This window comes from Melanotaenia boesemani, chromosome 13 (genome assembly GCF_017639745.1).
Source record: "Melanotaenia boesemani isolate fMelBoe1 chromosome 13, fMelBoe1.pri, whole genome shotgun sequence".
Classification (NCBI taxonomy): domain Eukaryota; kingdom Metazoa; phylum Chordata; class Actinopteri; order Atheriniformes; family Melanotaeniidae; genus Melanotaenia; species Melanotaenia boesemani.
Window position 1 is genome coordinate 15,919,539 of NC_055694.1, and position 27,918 is coordinate 15,947,456.

Genomic DNA, 27,918 nt, shown 5'->3' on the forward strand with positions numbered 1-27,918 from the left:
AGTATTCCCACTAAAGCCCTGGGAGAAACAATGATTAAGACTCTTTGTATCCAAGCAAACTTCTGATGTCATTCATCACATCCTGCACAATTTCAGCGGGACTTTTAGCAGCCAGTTTTAGTATCAAGCTAAATGAGGATGGAACTGAAATGCTTCAAAAGTGAGAAGTAACAGATCACTTTTTATTTTCCAACTATGAATCGATGTGATGCAGTGCAGTCCTTTTACAGTAACAACTGGACATTTTCTAAAGCTCTCAAAATTTATCCCTGAAATCAGCTGTCATGAACGGCTACTTATTGAGTAGCTTAAAATATATCAGAGTTTTGCTTTAAAACCAGTTAACAACAGCAAGACTGAGTCTTAATAATCAAGCATTCAAATTTAGATTTTAGTGAACATATGCATGGTGCAATTAAAATTTTTTTTTGCTTATTCCTTAATGAATAAATACCTTCCATGTTTTGTTTTGTTTAGTTTTTTTCAAGTCCTGTGTGTAAATCTGTACACCTGAAACATAAAATTTGAAAGCCAACATTCTTGTGATTGAATTGAACTGAGACAATATGGAAACCATAAGCATAATTTAATTACAGTACAGTTACAATTAAGCCCAACAACACTGAGGCTTAAAAATTTCATCTATTCATTTTTTTCTACAAGAATCCTGACAATAGTAAAGTTCAGTAAAACTTTTTATCCTCCCAAAAATAATTTCTTTGTTTATTGCACAAACTGACATGCTTTCTTAAACAAATTTGATATGTCAGTATACATTCCTAATATAGTGATTTGAAAAACAGACAATGAAATTCTGAAAACAACCATATGCAGTTTAAACTGTATAATATACAGTATAAACTGCATATTATGTAACTTTAAATGTCCAATGTGAAACGCTTTCCACAAAGCAGCATGGCTGTAATGAGTCCTTTGTGGTCCCTGTGTGTGCTCCTGCACAACAAGCATAAAAGTGTTCTGGGTAAATTCTTAAAAAGTTTAAGACTAACATTCGTACACTTCAGGAAATAGTTTTAACCTGCACTGGTCCTGATAATGACAAGTTTTAGGAAGGAGATATCTGACAAACAAAGCAACATTTCTGTGGAGAATACACAACTGCCTTTGGACTGCACTTGTAGATATCTTTAGAAAATGCTATGTATGTAATGGTATATGTGTACTGTTGCTCAGTTTAAGTAACACTAAATAATACAAAGTTGGGGTAATTTTTTCTTAAATAATTTTTTTAACATTTTTTTTATTCTTTTTTTAGTACCCCCTTTTTATTTTTAAATGGAGACAGTGTTGCACTGTCTCAGGCAATGCATATTATAGGGCAACAGGACAACTCAGACATGGATTTAAGTCAAGTAGTTTTTTTTTATTTTGAGCTACCAAGGCTTTACATCCAGGTTGGATCATGTGTGCAAATAGGACTAAATAATATCAACAAAAGACCCTTTGCTCACATGATAATGTAAATTCCAGAAGCAGCATCCATATATTAACAGAAAAGCACTACTTTACTGTGCTGCAAATATAACATCAGCTGATTTGATTACTAGTCCCTGTGTTAGTATAAGCCAAATAAACTTGACCAGTTGAGTTATACTGCTCCCCATGTGTAGAGGCTGAAGTTTGTTAATGCAGTATATCCAGGTTTTAGTCCTGGTCATTTTCTTGCACTCTGACCCCTTTTTGTCAAGCTACTCCATCAAAATTAAGGACATGAGTGCCCCAAAATCCTTTGAAATAAAACAAAGCAAAAAATCCTAAATGAGAGTTAACCAGTCTAAAACGAGTTATGGACAGACTTGGAGCCTGGGTCCTACATTCACACCCATTCTTATTCATGACAAAGATTTTCAAGGTAAAGTAACTAGCACATAGCTAATTAGCATATGGATGCAGATGTGCTAAGCTATTTCTCAACATTAGAGCTTTACTCACTTCCCCAATAAATCTAAAAGTAAAGTGTTTCCAAACTTTTGGCTAATAGTGTAAGTCACATATAGGTCGCTGATAATGTGAACACACCTCCCAGTTTTTCTTTTAATGACTGAAAAACTGTAACACACCACAGTCACTGCATGGGCATGGTTCAATCAAGGTATAAGGGTGGCCCAAGAGTATGTTCCAGTAAAAAGGCTGACTCAAGCCAAGAAATGCTGCGATCACTGTTATGGAAAAATTCTTCTTGTTTCTTGTTGTTTGTTTTTTTATGGACCACTTGTGCCCCCCCTCCATAACTAATGCTTTACGTTAAGAATCAAATACAGCAAGTAATCAATGGTTAAAAGTGGCTGCTCCTGCTTCCAGCAACTGGTAATTGCTTGATCAGCATGTCCTTTATGTTGAACCTTCAAGAGAGTCTTTTTTTTTCCCCCGTAAGCAATTTTGATAAAAATCTCTTTAGTGTAATTCCTGTTTTATACAGTGATTTTTGGTCGTTTAATTAAACCGTAGGTAGCAGCACTCCAAGAGTGGGTAATAGCTAGCTGTGCAAGGCATGTCAATAAGATTGAATGAGGAATAGATAAAGAAAATATTTTTGAAAAACATGAACAAGATGGACAAAGACATTACAAACCCAACCATTATTTGTGGGCACAGAGTCGGAGTAATTTCTGTAACTGTGAGCAGAATTACTTTTTACAGATTTTTCATTAATCATCATGCATTTTGACAGGCCCTATCTTATTAATAAGAAAAGTGTTTTTTGTCTAATTGTGTCATATAATTATATATATATATATATATATATACACATACATACATACACACACACACACACACAGTCAAGCCCAAAATTATTCATTCCTCTGGCAAATTACTTTTATTCAACCTGCAACTTTTTTTCTTGATTGGAAATGACACGGGCGTCTCCCAGAAGATTTTAAAATCATGTACAAGAGGCATCATTATGGAAAAAAATATTTCTCTGCTTTTATTTACATTTGAACAAAAAGTGGCATGTCCAAAATTATTCACACTTTTCTCTATAAATCAATAGAAAATTCTTTATTGGCTATTACAGCCTTCAACCGTTTCCTATAATTGATAACCAGCTTTTTGCATGTCGCCACTGATATTTTTGCCCATTCATCTTTAGCGATGAGCTCCAACTCTTTCAGGTTGTAGGGTCTCCTTGCCATCACCCTGATCTTTAGCTCCCTCCACAGATTCTCAATTGGATTGAAGTCAGGACTCTGGCTGGGCCACTGCAAACCGTTATGTTTTTGTCCACTAACCATTTCTTCACTTTTGCTGTGTGTTTTGGGTTGTTGTCGTGCTGAAATGTCCACTGGTGCCCAAGGTCAAATTTCTCTGCAGACTGCCTGATGTTGTTAAGAATCTTGATGTATTGCTCTTTTTTCATGGTGCCGTTTACTGCGATTAGATTCCTTGGGCCATTGGCTGAAAAGTACCCCCAAAGCATCAGGCTCCCACCACCATGTTTGACAGTGGGGACGGTGTTCTTAGGGTTGAAGGCATCTCCTTTTTGACGCCAAATGAAGGACACATCATTGTGGCCAAACAATTTCATTTTTCTTTCATCTGACCATAAAACAGAACACCAGAAGTCTTCTTCTTTGCCCAGATGAGCATTTGCAAAGGCCAAGCGGGCTTTTGTGTGCCTTATCTGGAGAAGTGGTGTCCTCCTTGGTCTGCGTCCATGGAACCCAGCAGTATGCAGTGTCCATTGAACTGTCTGCTTTGAGATGTTGCCACCAGCAGAGCCCAGATTCAGCAGGATGGCCTTGGTGGAGATCCTTGGATTCTTTTTCACCTCTCTCACTATCCTCCTGGCCAGCACAGTTATCACTTTTGGCTTCCGACCACATCCTCTAAGATTTCCCCCAGTGTGAAACGTCTTGTATTTTTTAATAATACTTTGCACTGAAGCCACTGGAACTTGAAAACATTTAGATATGGCCTTATAGCCCTTTCCTGACTTGTGAGCAGCCCGAATACGCAGCCACAGGTCCTCAGTAAGCTCCTTTGTCTTAGCAATGACTGTCCACAAACCAACTGCAGGGAGCTGCTGTTTTTCACCTGTTGAGTTAATTAAAAACGCTGTCCCCAATGAATCATGGTAATTAGGATGCTTTAGAACAGCTTGGACTATTTGGAAAGGTCTAGAACTTTGCAAACAGTTTGCAAAGGGTATGAATAATTTTGGACATGCCACTTTTTGTTCAAAAGCTGAGAAATCTATTTTTCCACAATGATGCCTCTTGTAAATCATCTTATAATCTTCTGGGAGATACCTGTGTTATTTCCAATCAAGAAAAAATTTGCTGGATGAATAAGAGTAACTTTAAATCAGAATTTGCCAGAGGTATGAATAATTTTGGACTTGACTGTATATATACATGAATACATACATACATATATGTGTGTGTGTGTGTGTGTGTGTGTGTGTGTGTCTAGAGAGAGAGAGAGAGAGAGTAATATACATGGACATGAAGGTGTAGTCAGACAGATGAAAGAAGCTCAGCTGAATCATGTTCTCTATCTTTATTTCCCACATGTATCTATACAATGTTAGGTCTTGAGCCACTGACTGCACTAGCTTAAAAGTAACAATATATTCTGTGTTGCCTTCATTCTCCCAGCCAGATAGTTACAGTTATTTGACTGAACCATATTCAACCACAATTAGGTCACCCAGAGTTGTTCACTCCCTCCTGTTTAAATCTATGCAGTGTTTTGATATGGTGTGCAAGTGTTCAGCCAGATGGGCCGTGAGTTCCACAGAGCTCAAGGCCAGTTTGAGGAGTGACTCAGTCAGCAGGGTACCCGAGTCAGCCAACACACACTGTGAATTCACCAGTAACAGGAATAATGAGGCCTGTTGGTAACTGGGATAGTTTTCTCTACTAACAGAAAACAATCATTTAATAAAAACAGAAATTTCTGAAGCAAGTATTTTAATCTTGAACAATCTGGTGCTGATTTCTGGTAGAAAAGCATAACCATACAATCACATTGATTAACTTTCTATAACCTCCTGTGAAAATGCCAAGCTGTACTTTGTGTTGGACGGGTGCTCTGCTGTTGGAGCTATATGGGGGAGGGTTGCAGATGAGGGTGAATGAAGGTGGGGTGAATGTTGGGGGTGGTGGTGAGGCGAACTCAGGCTGCTGTTGCATGCTCTGCATTCCTCAGGTGTTGTCAGCATAGCATGCTCAGTAATTAAGTCTCTGTGAAAATATGCACAAAGCTACACTTCACTGGCAAACCAAAGGGCAACAAACTACGACAGGACATTCTTTGTTACACTTAGGCTTATATGAGGTGCATTTTTTTGTTTTGTTTTGATTTTCTTTAGATAAATGAATACACCACAGGAAAAATTGTTGGAAATTGCACACAGCAATAGATTACAGATTCAAACTAGTGTTGTGCAGTCAGATATTTTAAAATATAGAAATCCATATTTTCTTAAGTTTAGAGACAAGTTGGTTGACAATTGACACACAGACTTTGGCATTTAAATCCACTACTGTGATACTGGTGTGCAGTAGTAAAGATTACAATGTCTTCAAACACAGTTTTTACTAACTTTATATACAGGAAAGAGGTTTATCTCAACCTTCCTCTGAATGTTTTGTCCTTTGTTTTTCTTTTTTTTTTCTTTTTTTTCCCCAAGTTAGATGTTTCACTTTCATCGTTGACACCAGAGGATCAAAGAGAAAGCAGGTTCTCCCTGTCTGGGAACACTTCTCTACCCCTCGCCCTCCTTTGCTGCGCTCTGTTTCCTTGGCTAGCTTGCTATGAGCTGAGGGATTGTGTGCAGATGTGCTTGGAGAGAGGCCAGCCCCTCTGCCCTGGGAGAACATGTGGTCCGGGAGTGTTTACGCTGGCACTCTTTCAAGCTGTCTCCCACACAGCATGCTGGAGTCTGTCTCTTTTTGGATGACAGTACTCAACCCTCCTCCCAGGAAGGAGGCATTTTTAGGCTGAGGTGACACCAGCAATCATGTTGGTGTTGACAAACAAAAGAGATAGCAATTAAGCAAAAATGCCAAATAAATTATTTTTTTAACTTGAAAAGAAACACTTTTTAAGTTAATGGTGTGATAAGATTAGCCCCCCCCCAAAACAAAAAGGAAAAGAAAAACTAAAACACCACAAAAGCATTTTTGTCTGCTTGGACTGAAAAATACATGAATTAAAGTGAGATCCAGGCATGTTTTTTACAGATTCTCCACATACTTAACATTCTCTCTCACCATTCTGGCTCTTGGTAAACATCTGTGAGCTGAAAACCCATGAAAGAAATGTCTTATTCTGTCTCTTTGTGTAGTATGAAATACACACCTTTTGGTTTTATTACCCAAGTTTAAATTGCACCAGCATAATGAATAATAAATTAGCATTTGTGATACTATTTTACTTTGGATGGAATAAATGAGCAATGATTTGGGATTACACATTTCTGGCGGAATTTCCAATGAAAAGTATGTAAAAAGAATAAAAACAACAACTGAAAGACAACTTTAAGTTGCTGGATTCCTTTTGTAATGTTAGACACTGGAGTCAAATCTTCATTCCTCTTTGTAATGTTGGTATTCGGTGCCCCCTGCAGGTAGAGATAGTTAATCAGACGACTCAATCTTTTCACAACCCTGAAATGAAGTTTTTCTTCTTTTTTTCCTCAATTTTTTTTTTTTTTTTTTTTTTTTTTTTTGTTTACACCAAACTGTTGAATTGGTAACTTGTATTTTTGGAGACATGATAATCAGGTAACTGAAAGAAATATACATCTAGTAATATTTCACCAACCAGCTGGATATTATTTTGCCCCCCCCAACACAATATCATCTAATATTTTTCCTCAAATCCAGTTTGGAAAATCCTTATGGAGAACATGTAAGTTTACAAACATAGCTCTCCTCCATCAACACCTGTCTTAAAGCTGTTTCAAAATACACATATATATGTATACATACATACATATATATATCTACTAGCACGTCTGCTGCTGAATCTGTTTAATCTATTCATATCTATTCATAGATTATTGATTTTCTTCTGCAAAACCAACAGAATTAGAACAGAAACACATCAAAATTGTAATCGAACTACCAGGTCCCACTCACACCAATACAGAAGTTAAAGTAGGAAGGTCAAAGAAATAGACCAATGCATAAATTCTGCTTGAAACGTTTAGCCTATTTTGCTGAAGAAGAGACATTTAGACTGTAATGATCACATATTTATTTATTCTATGTTAGAAAAACTATTAACTTTTTGTACTATAACCCATGTTTACCCATAATTGTGTAGCCAGAGTAATATCTTTTTCTTTTCTTATACACCACTAGAGGGCACCCTAATGCAGAATGCAGAGATTGTGCCACATCTACGCATACATTATTAATTGTTTGGTGCTTTTCCACTTTGACCAGCAAACCAAATGCAGTTCTTAAGGTGGATGATTTATTTTCACAATGACATGACACGGGAATTAGCTGACTTATATTTATTTCTAACTTTACGAAGTTGAAAGTGACTTTAAGAGGAAAATAACAGGAAAAAAAAAAATAACTGAAAATCCAATACTATGTTGTATAACTGAAGAGTGTTTGAAAAAATGGCTTTATAATTCAATTCTCATTATCAATTAAAAAATCCGCATTCCATAGAAAAATTGAACCAATATCGGTGACCCCAAGAACCAATTGTAGCTCCACTCCTCTCTCCCTGCCACCTCGCATGAAAGAAGGGAGAGCAAAAGAGGGAAAAAAAGGTGTGTTGGAGCATGCGCAGGCAGCGCAATGCCTTTTGGAGGGGGTGAGCGTTACGTCACGCGCTCGTCAACGGTGCTGGGGCTTGAGAAGCTGACCGTCCACTCATGCAGCCACAAGCGCAGGGATCTATTGGGACTCCGACGAAAGAAACACGTTTTACCTTTTAATTTCTCCTTTTAGTTTGGCACGGAATGAGCTGAGAGGACGCATCTGGTGCAGCGCTTCTTCTGTGCAACTGGACGATTCTGGTGGCATGGTGTGGTAACAGGGAGACCCCGACAAGCACAGATATAGAGGTTACACTGTGCATCATGTTTGAATGCAGATAATCAATTAGAAATATACATGATTGTGCTGCTGCAGTGCTCATAGCCTCATTGGCTGTAGCAAGTCTCCTTTTGTTACAGAAGCCCGTTTGAAGCGGCCACCGTGCGCCAGATTGACGGTGCAACTTAACGGACAATCGCACCCCGGACCATTGAGAGGGTTCGGATGAGGTGGCTGATCGGGCTGTTTGGTTCCAGAAAGCCAGCCAACTTTACATCTATTCCTTTCTTACAGCAGTGCCATCGGGCATTGCTCAAGAGATGGCAATGAGGTTGTTCTTCTTGGGATTTATACTCAGCTTGGAGATAATTTCTCCTAACGGTGTAACCATAGGTAAGAAACCTCTTGTGTTATCTTGCATTGTGATATTCGAGAGAGCATGAGCACTTTTCATTGCGAAGCATCTGTGCACAGGCCTATGATCACCATAGCAAGAGCCAACAACGAAAATACGGTGTTTTTATAATAACACAGTGTGCCACATAAGGCGCTTCAGAGGGAAAGACCAAAAGCCTTCTGTCAGAGAAAGTATCGCACATATAGGGAGTGTGCTAATTCGTTTTTACCTTAAATCAGTCTGCGTTTGTAGCTGCTTCTGTCTGAGCAGACAGAAAGGGCCTCACTGGAAGGACGGCAGACAGTGAGGTTATTCACTGTTGGCATATTCAGCAGGTAGCAAGCAATCGCTGTTTTTGTATGAACGACCTATTTACACAAAACGAGTGAATTTCTGATGCGAAATACCTCTATATCCCCTCTATTTACAAAAAAGAAGAAAAGGGGAAAATATACTGCAGCTGATAGCAACAATCCAAACCAACCTGCTGCTTTTTTATTCACATTGAGGGAACCCTGCGCTTACTTCCGAATCCAAACCTGTCGTGCAGATCAGCTTTCATTTTTGTTTTTAGTTACTTGGTGCATATGAAAACAACTGTTGTCTGGTTGCACTTAATGGCGCGGCTTGCCTCGACGTGTAACGTTTAGTGGCTGCCTGGGAATTATAGATTATTACTGACAACCAGGTAATGTCTGAGAGTGAAATGAATAGTCGTGCACTCATCCTCTTACGTTCTGGGGGCTCCTTGATGCTCATGAATCCTTGTTGGTAATTATGAGCCATTAAATGCACCATTGCTCTTGTCACGATGCATTATAGACCTGTTGAGCTAACATTGCTTTGTCCTGTTTGAAATGTACAAAGGAGCATATTTCTGTGCATTTTCCCCTTTAAGCAACCTTGTATGTAGTTATGAGATAACTAGTTGTGTCCTGTGTTACATCATCTCTTGGCTGCATTCTGTATGGATAAAGTTTTGTGATGCTTTAGTTCCAAAGAGTAAAGCATAGGCTGTAATTTAGTCACTGAGGCCAGCCAGTATACAGCATGCCTCTACAAAAGCTTACAGGCCTGTCCCATTTCAGAAGATCTTACATAAGTTTGGGCTGTTTAGAAAGAAAGTTATAGCTGAGGTTACAGGAGTATGCAAGCTCCTCCCTCCTCCTCTATCAGTATGTAACATCTGGACACAGGGAGACCATTAATCCAACTTAGATGTGATTGAAACCGGGATGGTTGGAAAGCAAAGGATGAGGGAGGGGTGAAGCAAAGAACAGGGTCCAGACCATACAGTAGTGCTACTCATTTTGGTCCTACGAGGGCTGCAGTCATCCAGTTTTTCATGGTATCCCTGGTCCAACACCAATGACTCAAATTAATTTGCATCCATTTATGTTGATCAATGTATCCCAGCAATGTATCCCTGCTCAGGCATGTTGGAGCAGGGATACACTGAAAACCTGCAGGACTGCGGCCCTTGTGGGACCAAATTGAGTAGCCCTGCCATACAGCATATGTGACATGTCGTTTTGAACAGTTGAACAGATTTAGCCATTTCCTAGTGGAATAGTATGAACATAAAAGGGTAAAAGTTAGTGAGTACAATTCGAAGTCCAACCTTTTAATCCTCTCCGAATTTGGTGAGAGGAAAGTTAAGAATTACCAGCTATTTAACTGCATAAATCTTTGTTAATGATCTTTAGTGTTGATCACTTTTTGGCGTTTTTATGTTATGTAACAATATCTGACTCAGCAAAGTACTAGTTGTGGTGAATCAGTGGTCTTTCAAGAAAATATAAGAAAGCATGAACTTATTTTACATTTTATTTTCTCATGATTTGGTTAGCTGTTATTTGGTTTTCTATTCCCAGCGAATCAGAAAAAATTAAAACATGCCCATCAACATCTTAAAAAAAACTCTAGATTGCTGCTTTATTTAGTGTATTTCCCTAAAACCTACACAAGCTCAATGTAATAAGTAAAAGAAGAAAATACTTAAAAGTGTTTTAATTGCTTTAATTTAGTTTGTGAAACGGTGGATTAAGAGGAGAGATAAAATTCCTTGTTATTCGTCACAACACTGATTGGGAGTCATTTTGTTTCATGTTTCAATATTTAATAAATAAAAAATACCTAAACATTAAAAAATTGCTGCTTTATAATTTTTTAATACCTTATTTAATCATATTAATTTAGAATCTCTTGGTTCTCGACTGTTCAAGAACCACAGAGCCAACTGTCCTGCAGCTAACTGACTCGTTTTAACGGCTGGGCCAATCCCAGATCTGATTTTCTGCAATTTTCAGAAAAAAAAAAAAAAAAATTAATATTTTGACAGTAAAACCGTACTTCCTCTGACCAGACAACACACTTTTCCTTTTTATGTACTAGTTTGTTCTGATATAGTACACACGTTCTTAAAGGAGTTCACATTTAAACATAAAACCAAACTTTTTATCTGGTTAAAGTCTAGTTGGTTTTATAAAACACAGGGTGTCTATTTGGATAGATGAGAATGAAAAAGGACCATCACTTCTATTTTGTTCCATATAATGGAAAATTCTGGATTTTGGAAATGAATCAAATGTTAAGATGAGTGTTTTTCATCTTATTTAAAGCATTTGGAAAATTATACACACAATTATTTATTTAATCCTCTCAATTTACTGACATATTAAAGTGATTAAATACATACATACATACATTTGTTATGTTTATTTGTGCTGAAAACTATTGCTAGTTGTAAGCTTAACTGGGCAAAGCAGGTCCTGTGTGTCTTGCCAGTAACTGATTAAACAGTCAACTGATCTTTTCAGTTATTGTTAAACTTACAGTAAATGAAAAATGGTTAAAGCAGTTTTGTTTCAAGACTTTGTTTAGGTTTATTTCTTTACAGGCGAAACATTCACCACATTTCATGAAACTAAATAGTTTAGTGTTGAATGTAGAAGTTGATGTTGGGTCCATAAAGTTAGAAATCTCAAACACTACAGCCCCAAGAAGCAGATAAATGTTCAAATCTGGGTCAGAGGCTGAATAGTTGGATTCCTGAGGTGTCCACCCTGTGTTTTCCTGACCCTTTTATTGTAACCTTTGCCTCAGAACTGTCACTAGAACCATCTGTTGGAAAATAAAATCAGCATCCTTCATGCAAATTCAACAGATAGATGGTCTTGGATTGCCTCTTAAAGTAAAGGTCAGTGGGTATTCATTATAACTCTGTATACCTCAAACTGTTGGATGCAAACGTATCAGGTAATCCTTAAAATGACTTCCTTCCAGTCAAAAGCATTGACAAAAAATATAGGATGAGGAATATTTTACCTAAAACAAAGTCCGGTGTGCATCCTGCAGCTTCTATATTTCATGATTATGTTTCATGGATATTTTATGTAAAGCTTATATTCGGGTGTTTTCCATTTTGGAAAAACAATTGTGAAATCATAATGGCAGACAGGGGGATACTTGACTGTAGTCTGAGAATAGACCTTGACTTCCTGCTTTTAATTGTATCAACAGTGACTAGAAAGTAAAACCAGATCAACAGTAATGCCTGCAGTGTCTTGGCAACATTGTGGATGTGGAACAGTAATGTTGACTGTGAAAAGCAGGGATGAACTATAATTGGTGTTATTTACAAGCTACATCACTATTCATCTTATTTAGTGCCTGGATCGGAGTGGAATAAATTGGACTTTTTTTGCCAAAAGGGGAAGTGTGGGTTTGTGTTAATTCAGCACTTTTTGTCTTCTTTTCCCCTGCAATGCAAAATTAAGCTTTCTCTACGTTTTAGCTTTCTGCTCCTTTCTAGTGTAAATCTGATGATGGTTCATGTCACACATCTGGCACAGCTGTAAAAATACTAGGTTTGTTGCTCCTGTTTGATTTCATGGTAAACTCATCGCTTGTCACTTCAGTCTGGCCTGACCAACTTCTTTGTTGTTTTTCGACACTGCGCCGTTCTTTTTTTGTGTGTGTGTGTGTGTGCAGGCGATGTCGGTTTTACCAACTCATGCACATGATGTTGGCAGGGTTGCTGACTTTGCACTTGACTAGAGAATCGATTGATCTCAGGACCCGTGGCTGCTTTCACACCTGGTCAGGGGAGAGTGATACATGGAGATGGGGTTCAGTTTCATGGACTGCTGCAATGTGTCAGAACTGTTTACTTTAATTAAAGTCTGTGTTTCTCATTGGGTTGTAATTGTGCATGCTACAGACTTTGTGGTGTCTGCCGAGACAAAAATATAGAGGTAAGTTGGTGTACACATTCTCATCCAGGATAAAAAAGAACTTGACACACTAAAATGAGATGGCAAATGCTTAATGCTTAATTATTTTAAATTAATTTGTCACACAAATTCTTTTACCAGCTGCTAGTGAGGTATAACCAAATTATTTACCAATGTATTTTTCATTGTAGATTTTTTTCTGCCCTCTTATCTCTGGGTAGATCATTTATGTCTTGATAGCTGTTAAAATTGTCACCTGATAAAAGTGCTTGTGAAGATGGTGCAGACAAAAATAAGTATCACTAATCTTGCTCAACTGAAGTGAACTCTTCAGCTTCTCAAGAAACGTCGACTCTGATGTTAACATTAAGGTTAAAAGCAGTTGTGTCATTTGAGGGCAGTCATACTCTGTGCCTTTTTTATTTACTAGAAACAGCTGCTCATTAGATGGTTTAACTCATCCATGCTGGCATTGAAGCATCAGCTGCTTTTTCAGAAGGTCTAAAGCACATGTATAAAAAGTGGTCAACTTTTTCTTTCATGCTGAAGATTTATGATCCTTAATCAGAACAAAAAGGTCATTTGTTATGTAAAGTACACAGCAACTCATTGGGTATTGTTTGAGTCATTCTTAGCAATCACTCAGCCAATAGCGTTCCTGAGTGATTCTAATGAGTGAGTCATTGCAATCCACTCAAATGAAATCATAGAAACAATCATCCATCAACTGAAGCAAATCATCTTGTTTAGGAACATAGTGCATTTGTTTCCCATTCCTACCTTTTTCTGGTAGCTTTGGAGGATGGATTCAAACCAGAATTTACAAGCATCTGAGCTGCAGTGAATGCTTCAACTTCTGTGGTCCAGCCTTCATTCTGTGGCTCCCATATTCTGTTTTCATAACGACTGAATCTAGGTTGACCGTTCCTCTGCGGTTGCACAGAGCTTTGCTATGCAGAGACTACAGGATGGGTGTAGAACAACTCTTTTTAGATAGCACTTTGAGGCTATTTAAATTTATCTTTTATGTCGATCAATCACACTCCCTATGTGTGTCGTTTACTGCATTGCATTTTATGGCTCTGGCCTGTGACATCCTGCAGAGCCGCATCAGGTTACCTCTGAGGTCAAAGCTGTACCCTTTTGTTGTGAGATGTCACAAAGACAAGGCTTTCAGAGATGAGAGTAGGCACTAACTCAGATTCAATCCTGTGCTGTTTATGCATTTTTAACCTCTCTGAACATGTTTTTTAAGAACTTGAATTGCCCATTTTTGGATGTGCACTGTGAACTGGTTTTTAGAGTTTCAGAGCCTGGCTGTGACTTGGCTTGGACAGAGCTAGGAGATTGTTTCCATTGGTTGGGCAATGCAGAGTGTGGCATTGAAGAATGCTGCCTCAATGGCTTGCAGCAACAGCCAGTAGAAGGCCTTAAATTAGATGGCATTTATCACACTTTTATTCTTTACACACAGGGCATCCCATAATTCTGTCCACTTCTGCTTAAAATTCAGTGAATTAGATTAAAATGCAAGTCTCCCGTTAAAGTAATAACTTCTCTTTGCTCTTTCCAGTCTTGTGTGTTTGCTTTAGTTACCTTCTAATGCAAGGATTCTTTTTTTCTTTCTTTCTTTTTAAAATTCAGCTAAACTTAACACACTGGACTTTAGGAATTTAATTAAAAATTGTTATTGTTTTTTTTTATAACTCTTGTACCTGTATTAAAGAACTTATATCCATACTGAAGGGCAAGGAAGGGTAGAGGTGATGGGTGATGAGAAACAGTCCTTTGTCATAACACTCTCATTTCACCAAGTAAGGCTAAACGGACCCAAATCCTATTTATTTATTCCTCCGAGTTATTTCAAATTCCCATTTGTACTGTTATCTTTTAACAACATTAAATGAAATCCATGCTCTGTTGCTCAGCCTCAAAACTGTCCACAGAGCCATTGGGATGGGTCAAACACTAGATGTGCTCAATGTGAGAGGTGTGCCTGTGAAACAGTACATTTCAGAAATTAAACTCTCTGAACATTGCCGTCCAGTGCTCTATATGCCTGTTGGTGTTATTATTATATGCCATTTTTAACTAAATCAAACTCACACTACATGTTGAAGCCTAAGGCAATACTTTGAATCGCAAAGCAAAGCCTCTCATACTTTGTACAAACAAGCTGTTTGGTTTCTTTAAAATACATCCGTCCGTCTGTAGCAGATTGTCTTTTTGTGGTGGTTTCAGCACACATGAAACCAATTAGAAGGTGCTGGAATGTGCTGCACAGATCTGGGGTTGATCTGTGGAGTCAGATGGCCATATCCAGGAAGACGGATTGGGGGTAGGGTTCGGATGGGTTAATATTGTGTCCCAGCTGGTGATGGTGTCTGGATGCCTCCATCACTCAGCTCCTAAATTGGTGCCACACCACCATTTACTCACTTGCCCTATCTTGTTCCATCCCAAAGAGTTCCTCCCAACCTTTGAGATTGCTTTTTGGATTACGTAAAACCTGCACAACACTTAAATTGCCTCTTGTGAATGAATGGATGTCCTTAAAACTACTTTATCAGGCTCTTGGGAGGGCTGTTTCTGTAAGTCAGGGATATGTACATCTTTGCATTTGCTCATCCTCTTGTGTTTAATGCTTTTTGCCTTGCATAGTGCTTGGAGGCAATTCATTCTGCACTCTTTAGACAGTGTGCAGCTCCAGCGGCCCTACATAAGGAAATGCAGTGTGTGCTCCATACGGATGGTAGTGTGCTTAAAATCAAGCTAGGCCGGCCAACTGGAGCCTGGGCATGCACATACCAGGAAGTCATTTATGGATTTCTAACTTCATGGGTATGGCAGCTCAGTATTTAAACATTTCTTCAATATTTTTTAGCACAGCATTATGGAGCAACTTTACTTTAGCTGTTCTGACAATCATGCTTATGCTTTATGCCGATGTAGGTTTCATTTCTTGATAACCTCAAGACAGTGCTTAAAATGGTACATAGTTATTTCTTAATTTTCTTTTTTAGGAACTAATGAGGAAAAAATAATTGTAGCCTGATATTTCTCATTTTAGCTCCAATATCACCATTCAGTTTTGAATTTGGTCCCTGTCCAAATAAGACCTTAAATTCCTCTGAAAAACTAAACAAAACAATAACTTAGAGTATGTACTTTTAATAGATTGCCGTACTAAGGTTATCTTGATAAGGAAAGGAAACATGATCAGTTCTAATATTTTTAAAGTAACAGGCAAATCATGTTGAGATTTCTTTTTTTTTTGTTTGGGGGTGGTTGTTTGTTCTCTCTTCAGAAAATGCTGTCACTGGAATTTCTTAACATTTAGTCACAGTAGTGTGATCAAGTTCCCATTTAGCTCTGGCAGGAAATACTTGACTTAGCACGACTTTAATGGTAAGGAACTCTGCATACTGGGCACATATGAGTTCATGTAAGGAGAATATGTACCTTGCATCATTGAGTCCAGTGTTTGCTGTCTGTTTGATCTCAGTAGACTAAAAAGTTCCTTTCTCATTTCCTTTTGTCGGTAAAGTGGACACGAATTTAGCATCTCAGTATGATTTTGAACCCTCCCAAATTTGTCAGCATATTGGCACTAGCTGTGGAAAAAACAGTGCCTTTGCAAGCTGAATTAACAATTCACATCTCTGTTTGAGATATTTCGGTGGGCTTTGAAAGGGGACTGCTGAAGGGGAGGGCTGTCAGTCTTTCCCCCCAGTCTTCAACCCCTCCTCAGCCACAACCTCCAATTAGGCTCAGAGGTTCTCCCCTCTGTGGTCATTTCATGCTGGTGTGTAAAGCGATGATATAATTAGAACCCACAATGTTTTATTTCTAGTTTTATGCCTACTCATAAGGAACAACTGGTTCAGCCCAGCTGCTTCACACAGAGACCAGAGATTCCGAAGGAATGCCTTCGTATAACACAGGTTTCAACACTGAGCTCATTTTAGCTCAGAGCTGTACTAAGCATGCTAGTTTTTGTTTTTTAAAAAAAGCAGATTAAATGGCAGCCTATAAGCACAGGCAAATTCTGTGTATTCATTATCATTAATTTTGTACTAGGACCTTGATGAATTGAAACGAAGCCAAACTAATGAGTTGGCTTCAGGACACGGCTACTCTCCTGCTCTTTCTTTCAGAGTTGAGTGTGTACATGCTGCCCATATAGCGCTTACACTGCTGTCTGTTCTTATACTTTAACACTTATTTTAAATTTAACATTGTAGCGTTATATAATCAAAGTCTGCACTAAAGTGTCTCAAAGCTGAGTTTTATTCTTAATATTTTTTGCAGCGCTTCTAGTTTGTCTTGTAAACTGTGCACCTGGCAAGAGACCATAGTTATGGCATAGTTTTAAATTTTAGAGCTTAGCATTGTCCATTTTCTTTTTGTCTCTAAATATAAAGATACTGTTTGTGTTATTTATGATTTCCTCATGCTCAGTCCTTTAGTCTCTAATTGTATGTACAAAAAGAAAAGATGGCAGTGTTATTGTTTAACTTACACACACTTCTTCTCTGACATATGAAGAAAGACCAGGGTCTAACCACCTTAGTCTGACAGTGAAAATGAACGTGACTGCAATGATACACCAGCTTCATGCTCTCTTGTGATTTCAGTCACATCCCAGCCCTCTTGCAGTGCACCCCCCCACCACCACCCACCCAAAACACCTCCCTGCCTGCCAAGCACATAGGGAGGCAAGTCATACAGGGCGAACGAGGGTTCAGTCCCTGCAGCGAATCACAATGAGACCTTCAGTGTTGTCCTTTCCAGAGCACTGTTGTCTGACAGAACAGTAACAACAACCTCCTCCACTGAGATGGCCATTGTGGTCTTTTTCTTTTTTATTGTGCACAGCATATTTGACCACACGCATAAAAGAATGCACTTCCCCTGTATATGTTCATTCTCCTTTACAGAGAGAAAATGCAAAAAGACTGTAATCATTTTCTGTGTGTTAATTTATGTATTTACTGGATCCTAACGAAGCTGTTCCCAGTCAAATGTCAATTAATGATTTTGAAAGTGTACATTTTTATCCTCAAAACAAACAAACATGTCTTAACAGTTTGCTCCATTTAGAGTCAGAAAAAAATTAGAAACAAATTAAGCTCTTAATGTATAGAAATGCTGCAAACAACCCAATAGACAACTTTTACTAATTCATAAGGAATTTGACTCTTTCTCGCTGTCATTCTGATAATTCTGCACAGGAAAAGCAATAGGCCCTTTTGACTTTTATTAGTTTATTTTTAATATCAGGAGGATTTGTTTAGAGGGAAAAATATAAGACAAAATGCAACACCTTTAGGTGGGCTAGCAAAAATGTCCCTCTTATGGTGAATTTGTAAATGAAACCCTTTTAAGACATGGAATACATAATTAATGGCTTCATCAATCTGTTCATCCCACAGTATTCCATCAACAAGATATAGGTCACTCTTACATTAATGCTCCTTACAGCTTAATTTAGACATACCCTCTACGTGATTTGCCCATCTAATACATACAGAAAGTTTAGTGGAAATATGATGCCAAAGTTCACAAGGAGTCAGTTTTCTCACTAAAACATGCCATTTTGCAATAACATATTATCCCCACAAGGCTTTTGTGGTTGCATGAAGTACAGTACAGTGAGGGTGATGAAATTACCTGAAAAATCTGTTTTTCTATACGTTGATGCTCTCTGTGGTTATCAGGAGGATTTTATTACTACTTTTTATAAGTAGCATACTTGATGTCATCTCCAGAAAAACTTTTTTAGCTCACTTGTGCTCACTTTGTCTGTCATCACTTCTGTACTTTCTCCTGTGTGTGAAAAGGAGTTGGATCAAGTGCTTTAATAAAGCTTTTAGATTCTGCAGCTCTTGATGCTTAGGATATCCAAGGAAAAGGAAAATTTAGAGGTTACTGTTTTCTTTTTTATTTGATAATGCAATCAGGGCAATTCCTCTTAAAAGCTGGTCATACGCCGCATGTAGACCCCAACCTTGCATCATGTTGAATGTAATAAGTAAGATTCTGCAGCTCTTGATGCTTAGGATATCCAAGGAAAAGGAAAATTTAGAGGTTACTGTTTTCTTTTTTATTTGATGATGCAATCAGGGCAATTCTTCTTAAAAGCTGGTCATACGCCACATGTAGACTCCAACCTTGCATCATGTTGAATGATGCATAAGTAAATGTTAATAAGTTTTTTAGTTGCAGTTTGTTACCAAAAAGTAACGTCTTATTATTTTAGACATAAAGCTGACATATTTAGCTGCCATCATATGAATAAAAAAAGGGGCATGTCTGGAAGGGGAAATGGGGACAAATTCAGTGTGAATGATGCCATGTGCTCCGTTTGACCAGAGTTTTTCTAAGTTTAAGCTTGTCGGCAGTGTCAGACTTCTGAGGGGTCATGAGTGTCACTGTGGTGTTGCTAGCGTGTGGTGTACCTCAACAATCTGTGCTGACTCTCAGCCCAGAACTACTGTGCTTGGCAGTTTCCTATGGGTAAGGTAGTGGTTGAATGCCCAGTTATGTCTTTGCTGTGAAACATGAAAGAACCTCTGTGGTGAGAGTTGGAAAACACCTTAAGAGTAATCAAAAAAAGCAGAAAAGTTGGATGCCTGCAATTAGAGGAGAAACTACTAATAAACCATGACCCATAAGACATTACTGTCGATTGTAAACCCAAAGAGGACATTTTTGTAATTGAATGTGCCTTTTTGTTACATAAACATCTCTGTGAAATTAGATTGGCCTTTATTTGTTGCTTTTTCACTTGTGGCCTAAGATCTGGGCTACTTGAAGTTTTCTTATAGATTATATTCTGACACAGAAGTAAAGAGAAACATAAAACATTTAAAAAAAAAAACGTTCTGGCTGAAATTTCTTAGTTTGGTGTTTTGATAAGTAAATTTCTTTTTAGATGCATTTAAAAGAATTGTCTGCAACCGTTTCTTAATATAACGTCAGCTCTTTCTCTGCTTTTTTTCAGGTCCTAAACCAGATGACCTGTCCAAGACTTGCAACCCTAAGCAGTTTGTGTGTAAGGACCAGGTGACCTGTATTTCCAAAGGCTGGCGTTGCGATGGGGAAAAGGACTGTCCAGATGGCTCAGATGAATCACCAGATATCTGTAAGTATGCCCAGAAAAATTACTTCTAAAACTCTCAGCAGCCTTGTATCCTCAGTTTTCACTTCCTTTTCAAATCATTTTGGGCAAAGTGAATGGTTTTTAAACTTTAGTCAGCCATTTAACAACCTTTCTACATAACTGACTTTTTTTTAAATACTTCATATTGTGGGTTTTTTTCTGTCTTATAAATTACTGTCTTTGAATGGGCCTGTAGAGAAAGCAACATAATGCTCAGACAGTTTGATTTAGGTCTGAATAAAGATGCAGGTTATGCCCTTTCTACAAAGGACGCTGCTCTGCTGAATTATAGCTCTTATTAAGCGGCTGTGTTTTGTCTAAATGCTCAGGGATGTGTCTGCTCTTGTCTGGACTTAGTGCAGTCCCTGAGCGTCTTGTCCCAACCACTTACATCTGCTAGCCTCTCCGTCCAATAAACTCTCCCTGGTAAAAGCCTTTCCTCTGTTTATATGCAGTCACTAATAGTGATTTTACTGTCTGCTTTGTGCCACACCTTACATCTGTCATGCCACAAGCGTTCTCACGATCGTCTGGCAAGCAAAAGCAAGCAGTTGACACCCAATATCAAGAGACTTTTATTGTTGATGAAGTCATGGTTTCCTTGATTGAAAATGTCTGAGATGGTTGAGGATAACAAGGTGTAACATGTTGCTGTGGTCACTTTGTTGAAAAGGAGAGAGCTGAAATTATGTTGTTGATGAATCCTCATTTTATTGAAATATCTAATGCAGCCTGAATATAAAGTTTCAGTTTCTTTTTTTTTTTTTTTTTTTTTTTTTTTTTTTAGGCCCAAAATATTTACGCATGCACTTCTTTTAATGCTCTATGATCTATTAGATGAACATAGATTTTAAAGTATGAATCCATTGCCAACTGCTGAGCTTCTTATTGAGTGTGGAGGAAATTCAGCTAAAGAATTCAGGTTAAGAAGGAACTTAATTCATCACTTTAGTTATGTAAATACAAATCTCAAAAAGCAATTTTATCTAAGTGTGGCACGCCTAATTCATTGAAGCAAGCTTTAGTCATTTAATTTGCACTCTTTCCGGCTCAGCAATTGCACTGAGTGTGTTTTCCATAGCACTTATGTAATTTACTGACATAGACAATAGTGTGATTCATCCTCTGCAGGGAGAAATGAAGAGCAGTGTTTCACCAGAGCATCAAGATATGTTCTGCCCAATTACTCACTTCCCATGGCTGCTACTCTGCCTGTCATTTTACCTTTAGTTAAGGCACTTCATCTCCATCCATGTTAGTTTTGAGGCAGTCATAATAAATATTTGTTACTGCTAATGACTCACTTTCTCTGTATACAGTGTGCCATGTGTTTGCAGTCCAACAAGCATAGTCAAAAGCAAGGCGCCTTTTAAGTATCACAATGAAAGGCAGGCAGACTGTGATTTTATCCACAGTTGTTAAGTTGATCCATCCATTAAATCTGAGTAGTGTTTAGAATAAGGGGCTGCAGATAAAGTAAGAGAGAGAATGAGCCAGAGCTAGCTTTAATGGCGACAGGAGAGTTTGACAGAGTACAGTTTGACTCTGAAGGCTATTTAAAATCCTCCTGTAACTTGCATGGAAAATTCTCTTTCTCCTCATCCTGGCTTTTTCTTTGGCAGGGTGAAACAGTTTTCAGATCATTAGCCCAGTTATTTCACATCTGGAAAGCATCATTAGCAGTGATCTGACCAGCTTGCAGATAGAGTAGCAAGGTTGCTTGCTTATACAGAACCAAACGTTTGGACACACATACCCATTAGATGTCATGGACATCTGAACTGGTTCGACTGCATAAAGGTAGATTTTGAGCCATGTAGGAGTGATTGATATCTGAATCAACTGCATAATTTTCTTGTGGAAGTTTTTAATTCCTGAATGTTTTAGTAGTCACCTGTTCTCTCTCATTGGTCCTTTTTAATGGCCTTAAAGTTGAAAATTTTGCATTTAAAATTGTGTTTATGACCATCAAAATTCCAATAAAATTCTTCCATAGGCTTTTGTTCCAACATGTCCCCAAACCACAGTCTAATTTTGTGTGTGATTGCTGATGGGAATCAGAGTGGTGCCTGCTACTATAATTACAACATTATCTCCACTTTAAGTTAATAACTATCTACAGACCTGGTTAAAACGAGTATGCACAGATATTGCAAAACAAACAAAAACACACTCGTCATCTTTTCCCTTCTTTTTTCTTCTGTTATGTTTGTCTTGTTTTCCTCTCCCTCTCTTGATTGTATTGCTGTCCCGATGTGGGAATTGCCCCATTGTATGTCCATCCTATTCACCTAAGACTGACGCTGCCAATATGGAACTTTTTTCTTTCTTTCTTTTTCTAATTACTTCATTAGAAAAGAGTCATTGTGAATGGTGCTTGTATTATTCTGCTTTTTGTCAAGGTAAAGAGTTATTAAGAAAATGTAATGACTCAAGTTAATTTGACTGAAGCACCAGTTTTGTGTTTTTGTTCTGTGAATGCCACCTGTTTTGTTTACAATGATCACAAATTTTCTCTCTGTCAGCATTGTGTTTTGTCTGGTTTGAATCTTTGATCTAAACTACTAGTAGCTATCCAAGCTGGAAGTAAGTGTACTTCTAAGTATCATAATGTCTGAAGGTCTAATTGCGTGTCATTTCCAAACTATTCAAGTAGGCTGTAATTGTGTTGAGGAGCTAAAGACAAGGTTTTGCTCCAGTAGCTGAATTATGACATTGCATCTCATGAAAGGTTGACATGTCAGCACAGTATGTTGGCATCTTAGCCCATGAGCTTGTTGGTATGTGAGATATTTGTATGTGGTCTCAATGTTTGTTTTTAGGCATATTGGAGCTTGACAAATTGGAAGCCAGATCCCCCAAACAACTAATTTCCATGTTCCACACTACACACTTAAATAGCCATCAGCAACCTGCACCAACAAACTAATGTTTGCAGGTGGCACTTGATCCTGTCATCCTTTCCTTGGGACTGCATCCACTTCTTTTGACTTGTCTACAGGCAAGCCATTTCTTCTCAATTACAAACAAGCTTAGGACCCAGGAAGACATTTACTCTCCAAGCTGAAGTTTATACTAATCATCTATACATTGCAAAAGAGGTTCTCTTTGCAGGACTTTTAACGTTCCTATAGCTTGCCTGGTTCTTAAAGTAGTATGTTTATCTTGCAGAGGTGTTGGCCTATGGTACACAAAGGTCCATCATATTACTCTTAAGAAGACTCCTCATAATGCTGGCTGTGTTTTAATACACTGAGCCAATATAGTAATGCTGCCCCAGTACGTGATTTTTAACATTGCATCCTAATACAATGGAGTTAGAGACCTGAATTTTATGTAACAGCATCAGCTTCTAGTTGGATGTATTGTCTACTTATGAGATGAGACTTTTCTAGGCATGCACATCCTAACCCCTAACCCTTTTTGCTACTGTTCAAATGCACGCAAAAGCTGTTTCGTCATATATTTAACCCCCTGCCTCCCCACCGCTTTTTTTAGCAGGTGCAGACATAATGCTTCCTCAAATTCTTGCACCCCATTCGCAAACATTTAGTTAAGCCGATAGAATATCTTTATCTCTATAGAATTCTTCAGGTACATATGAGTGTAGAGCTGGGTTTATATACTACATGAGAAGTCCCTTTTTAGATTATAAAGGTTTATACATAACAGGTTAGTGACAAACGCTGAAATACTGTAGACCCACTGGCTCACTGAAATATGAGGTTTTCTGTCACTCATAATTGTTGCTACTTCAGCTCAGCATTTTTTTTTCCTTTTTTTTCTTCTTCTTTTTTATTCAGCTTTTCAGCTTTGTGTTACTTTGTTTTCTAATTTAGGGGGAGGAAAAAGTTGTGATGAGCCAGATGTTTTACAGCCATAACTGACTAAAGCTTCAGAGATGATGCTGAGTATAGTTCTCCAGCAAAATATTTTAAAGCTTCAAACTTCTGACAGTTATAGGTTTACTTTAAAGGCCATCCTAGTTTTTCAAGATGTAGCTGCATCACAACTTAGATTCTATCTCGTATCTCTTCTTGGTGCAGTTGCTGTGAAAAATCCAAACTCCTTCTGTTTGTGTGTCAAGTCTGTGTGCAATTATGATTCTTGCATGAACCACATTCATTGTGGTTGAGCCGGCGAATGGGAACAGATGTTTGAATAAGCCTTGCATGTAAGCGCTTTCTCCATCTTAAGAGGCTCTTGCCACAAAGGAATCTCTTTCAACATAAAAAAAAAAACCATATACAATTGTCTGCACCTAATTCTGTTAGACGTTTTTTCCCTGATTAAGAAGTAAAAAGTCAATATAAGTACTACAGAGAATGAAATGTATCTGTCATGCAAATACACCTCCTGTATTTCCACTGGCAGTGTTCTCCATGTCCCTTCAGGGAGAGAAAATCCTACTGATAACTAAAAGTAGTTAACGCTTGTAAATAATGAGCTACTCCCTGTGCTCGTGCTGTCAAATTGTTATGTAAGTTGCCTCCATTGGAAAAAGTAGGTTGTACATACAGACACACAAACACACATATTGATTTGTTTTCCTTGTTGATTCTAGAAAGTAATTTTGAGAGGATATTCCTTGGAATGCAGTTTCATAATGAAATAGAGGGACCCTTGCCCGCAGAGACTTAGGATACTTAATGCAACCATACCCAAATCTGGACTCTTAAAATCAGCCATACAGTCCCAATTATGAAATGTTCATGTTTGGCATTTTACTTTCACATCTGTTGTTTTAATCTGGGTAATTTGATCTAACAATTTGGAAATGCTTTCAGAGAGTATGTCTGATAACAATAGTGGCATGTTTTGTTGGAGAAAGTACTTCCCATTATGTGGTTTTACCATGTCCCCTGGCCCCACCACACACACACACACACACACACACACACACACATACATACAAACACACACTACGGCCCATGTCGGTGCATGCAATACCCTGGAGCTCAGCTGGTAGGTAGGACAGATTGGAAGATTGAGTTATCATGTCCATGCAGCTGCAGGCTACCATGGGCCTCACAACATGGCTATCTGTCCATCTCTTGCCCTTGAGCCCCCTCTGGGCAGTCGCCAGCCTGGTTGTTTCTCCTGCCCCATCTGACTGTCATGCCTCAGCAGCCTCTCCAAGACGACCAAGCAGAGCTGTCTGCTGAGCTGGTGGGATTGGGGCATGGGCAGATGGGGGGATGGGATTGGGGGGGGGGGGGGGGGGGGGGGGTGAATCTACAGAAGAAAAGTCTTTGTATTGGAGAAAATGAGCAGATTAGCATTTAGGCTGAGGAGGAAAATGGAAATGGCTTTGTTAGGCTCTGATCCGCTTTCAACAGAGACAGCCTTTTACAGTAAAGTAGGTGGTGGTGAGGTCTTTTCATAGCCTAAAATCAGACATTTAGCTGTAGTTGCAGGGGGCACCATGGAGGGGCAAGAGGGTCTGCAATGGCAGTGGCTTGCACACTGCTTCCAAAGAGGAAGGAGCAAAGCCCTGTAAATCCCTCTGGTCTGTGGCCCTGAGCCTTCCTCGGCTTCACCAGCCTATCAACAGACCACGAACACAGGGCTTTCTCACGCCATGCAGGCACCACTTCCCTTTCTCTGCTGTCTCCTCCACACCCTGTCTCCTTCTCTCCATCCTTATTTCTTTCCTGTGCCACTTTGTCTTCCTCTCTCATGCATGGAAAAACAAGTCAGATCTTCCTCATATCTCATCTTCAGTCTTTCCTCTTTTCCTCTTGCCGTCAGATGTGACTTTCTGCTAGTTCTTTGATCTGACAATTCTGTGCCAGTTTAATGGTGTTAAAGCTGAACACGATACTGGAAAAGTCTGTAAGAACAAATTTAAAATGTGAATTGTTTGAACATGCAAATAAAGTTTTTTTTTATGTTTTCCTTCTTTCAAACATATAAGATGGTTGACACTGAGAAAATTTAAAAATTCCCAACTTTTCCCAGCTAGCTTTAATTTAGTTTAAAAGAATTGGTTGTCATATTCTGTGTGAAGCATGTGAAGAACACATTTTCAGTATTAACTAAATAACATTGTAATTGAAAGTATGAATGTTTTTTTAATAATGGTAGACTTGACTGTCTGGATCGCACAGATTTGTTAGAGAATGAAAGTTATAAAATTTGTTTGGGCTGGAGTTGCACCTATAAAACTGTTAAACAGTCAAATGTATATAAAATATGTATTTTATACATAATTACATGTATAAATTAGTATTTTATAGGTAAGAAACCAAATGAAAAATACACTGATCATCTGATGTTTCACTTCTGTTTTAACTTCACATGCATATTGAAAGCTTCGTATTTGTCTTTTATTTTTTTATTATTGTTCTTATGAATTAAACTGTCTTTGGATTGTTAAACATGTTGTTCATACCATTTTAGTTGATCTAGTTGATCTCCCCAACTGCACCCCCAGCGTGTTTAAGAAACTAAGCACAGACAGTTCATTGACATACTAAGTTTTTCCCTGCACAAAAATATATTTAGCTCAAAAGGTAACTGATGAGCTTGAAAAAAATTAATTTGTCTTTGCTCAGAATGCCCATCTACTCGCTCAGGAATGAGGCACAATAACGCCATACAAGTTCTTCTGCATCCAAATTTTTGTCGTTCCTCTTGTTACCTTCCTCACACTGCTCGCTCCATGTGCTCTGTTACTGTTGTCGTTAGCATCTTCATGGAGCATTCAGGAAGAGTCCATTTGATTTGCCACTGACACACACAGACCACGAATACATACCAGCATTTGGAACATCGCATCATTTCTTTAAAATATGCAAACAGGGGCTACAATTCATCGCTGTTGAGGCAGTTGTTGAAATATGTATATCGCTCAGGCTAATATTGCGATGAAGGTAAAAAAAAATGTTTATATGTTGTGCAGTCCTAAATAAAAGTAAAAAAAAACAGAGTGACTTCCTTTTTAATAGGGTTTTGGTACTACCATGTGCTTGTCATGCAGTCTGTTGTAAAGTGTGATTCCAGAGTGGGGAAAAGACGGGGACAGGCCTGCCTGCCTGTCATTTAGTGCAACATATTAATTTGAGCTGACAGCAGACTTCATGGGAGTCTTTAAGAGACTGCCTTGGAACATAAGAGCAGGAAGAAACACAGGCTTTTATGCTCAGGACAAAAGATCATCAGGGGCTCTAAATTTAAGGTCATTGCATAACTACAGAGACTGAGTGGTGGGGGATGGTCATGTCCAGAGCTTGAGGTGTTTAAGTGAAGCAAACATAGGGAGAGATGATCTTTTAAACTGTTTTAAATTCCTGATACCTGGTGTCCAACTGACAAACTTTCTAAGGATTGATAGCACTATCTGAAGGTGACAAAGGAGTGATGCAGGAAGAGTGTGGCAGCAGTGTTTTTGCACTGAGTCATATTTCACTCCACAGCCCACATGCTGAAATGTGACTTAAAGTGAAGTTGAGCGTTAAGTAAAGTTGTATTAACAGCACTGATTAAAAATGTTTGGATCATAAAGAACACCAGCACTCCTTTTTTTACATTGCAGGGGTAATGCATCTTTTCTGTACCTTGTCATCCTGTTTGTAAGTTGCAGAGCTGTTAAGCGGTGTCAAAATAATCTACCTTTCAGCTGGCAGCGGTAGTAGTTCGAGTCAAAAAAGCCTCTGTGTGTTTGCATAAGAGGCATCTGAAATGGCAGAACATGCAGCTCTTAACAACAATGCTGTTGTCTCTCAGCTGATTTGGCAATGCTGACCACCTATCTGAAGGAACACTGATGCTGTGTTGGACAGCCTCTAACTGGTTTGTATGAATGATCAAAGGAGAACGGCTACAACAAAAAAGAGCTTTTGATTCTTGGAAACTGAGAGATCATGCAACAGAGAATTTTTTTTTAAATAAAAATAAATCCTTAAGAATACTGTAAGGATCACTGCTACCTGATCACATATTGGAAATCAACAAATTATACTGTTTCTGTTCTCTAATCAGTGTGATGGTCGTCCTTTTTTCTTTATCAGCTGTGCTGCAGTATTCTTATAATCTCGGTCTTACTTGCAATGCTTTATCTTTGCTGTTGCCATATTCCCTCTGGAGTTT

General features: G+C 38.4%; 1 protein-coding gene across 2 annotated transcripts in view; it reads left to right on the plus strand.

Annotated features, from left to right (window-relative positions):
- Nucleotides 1–7,865: 7,865 nt before the first annotated feature.
- The window catches only part of LOC121651306 (low-density lipoprotein receptor-related protein 1-like), an 81,895-nt gene continuing 61,842 nt past the window's right edge, over nucleotides 7,866–27,918 (plus strand). Inside the window, exons 1-3 of one of the 2 annotated variants that reach the window (XM_042003395.1) lie at nucleotides 7,866–8,059; nucleotides 8,171–8,423; nucleotides 19,669–19,809. In XM_042003395.1, the coding sequence (XP_041859329.1) occupies nucleotides 8,351–8,423; nucleotides 19,669–19,809 (214 nt within the window). In that variant the 5' untranslated portion in view covers nucleotides 7,866–8,059; nucleotides 8,171–8,350. Of the gene's footprint in view, nucleotides 8,424–19,668; nucleotides 19,810–27,918 lie in introns of both variants that reach the window. The other variant, XM_042003396.1, reaches the window with a different exon arrangement.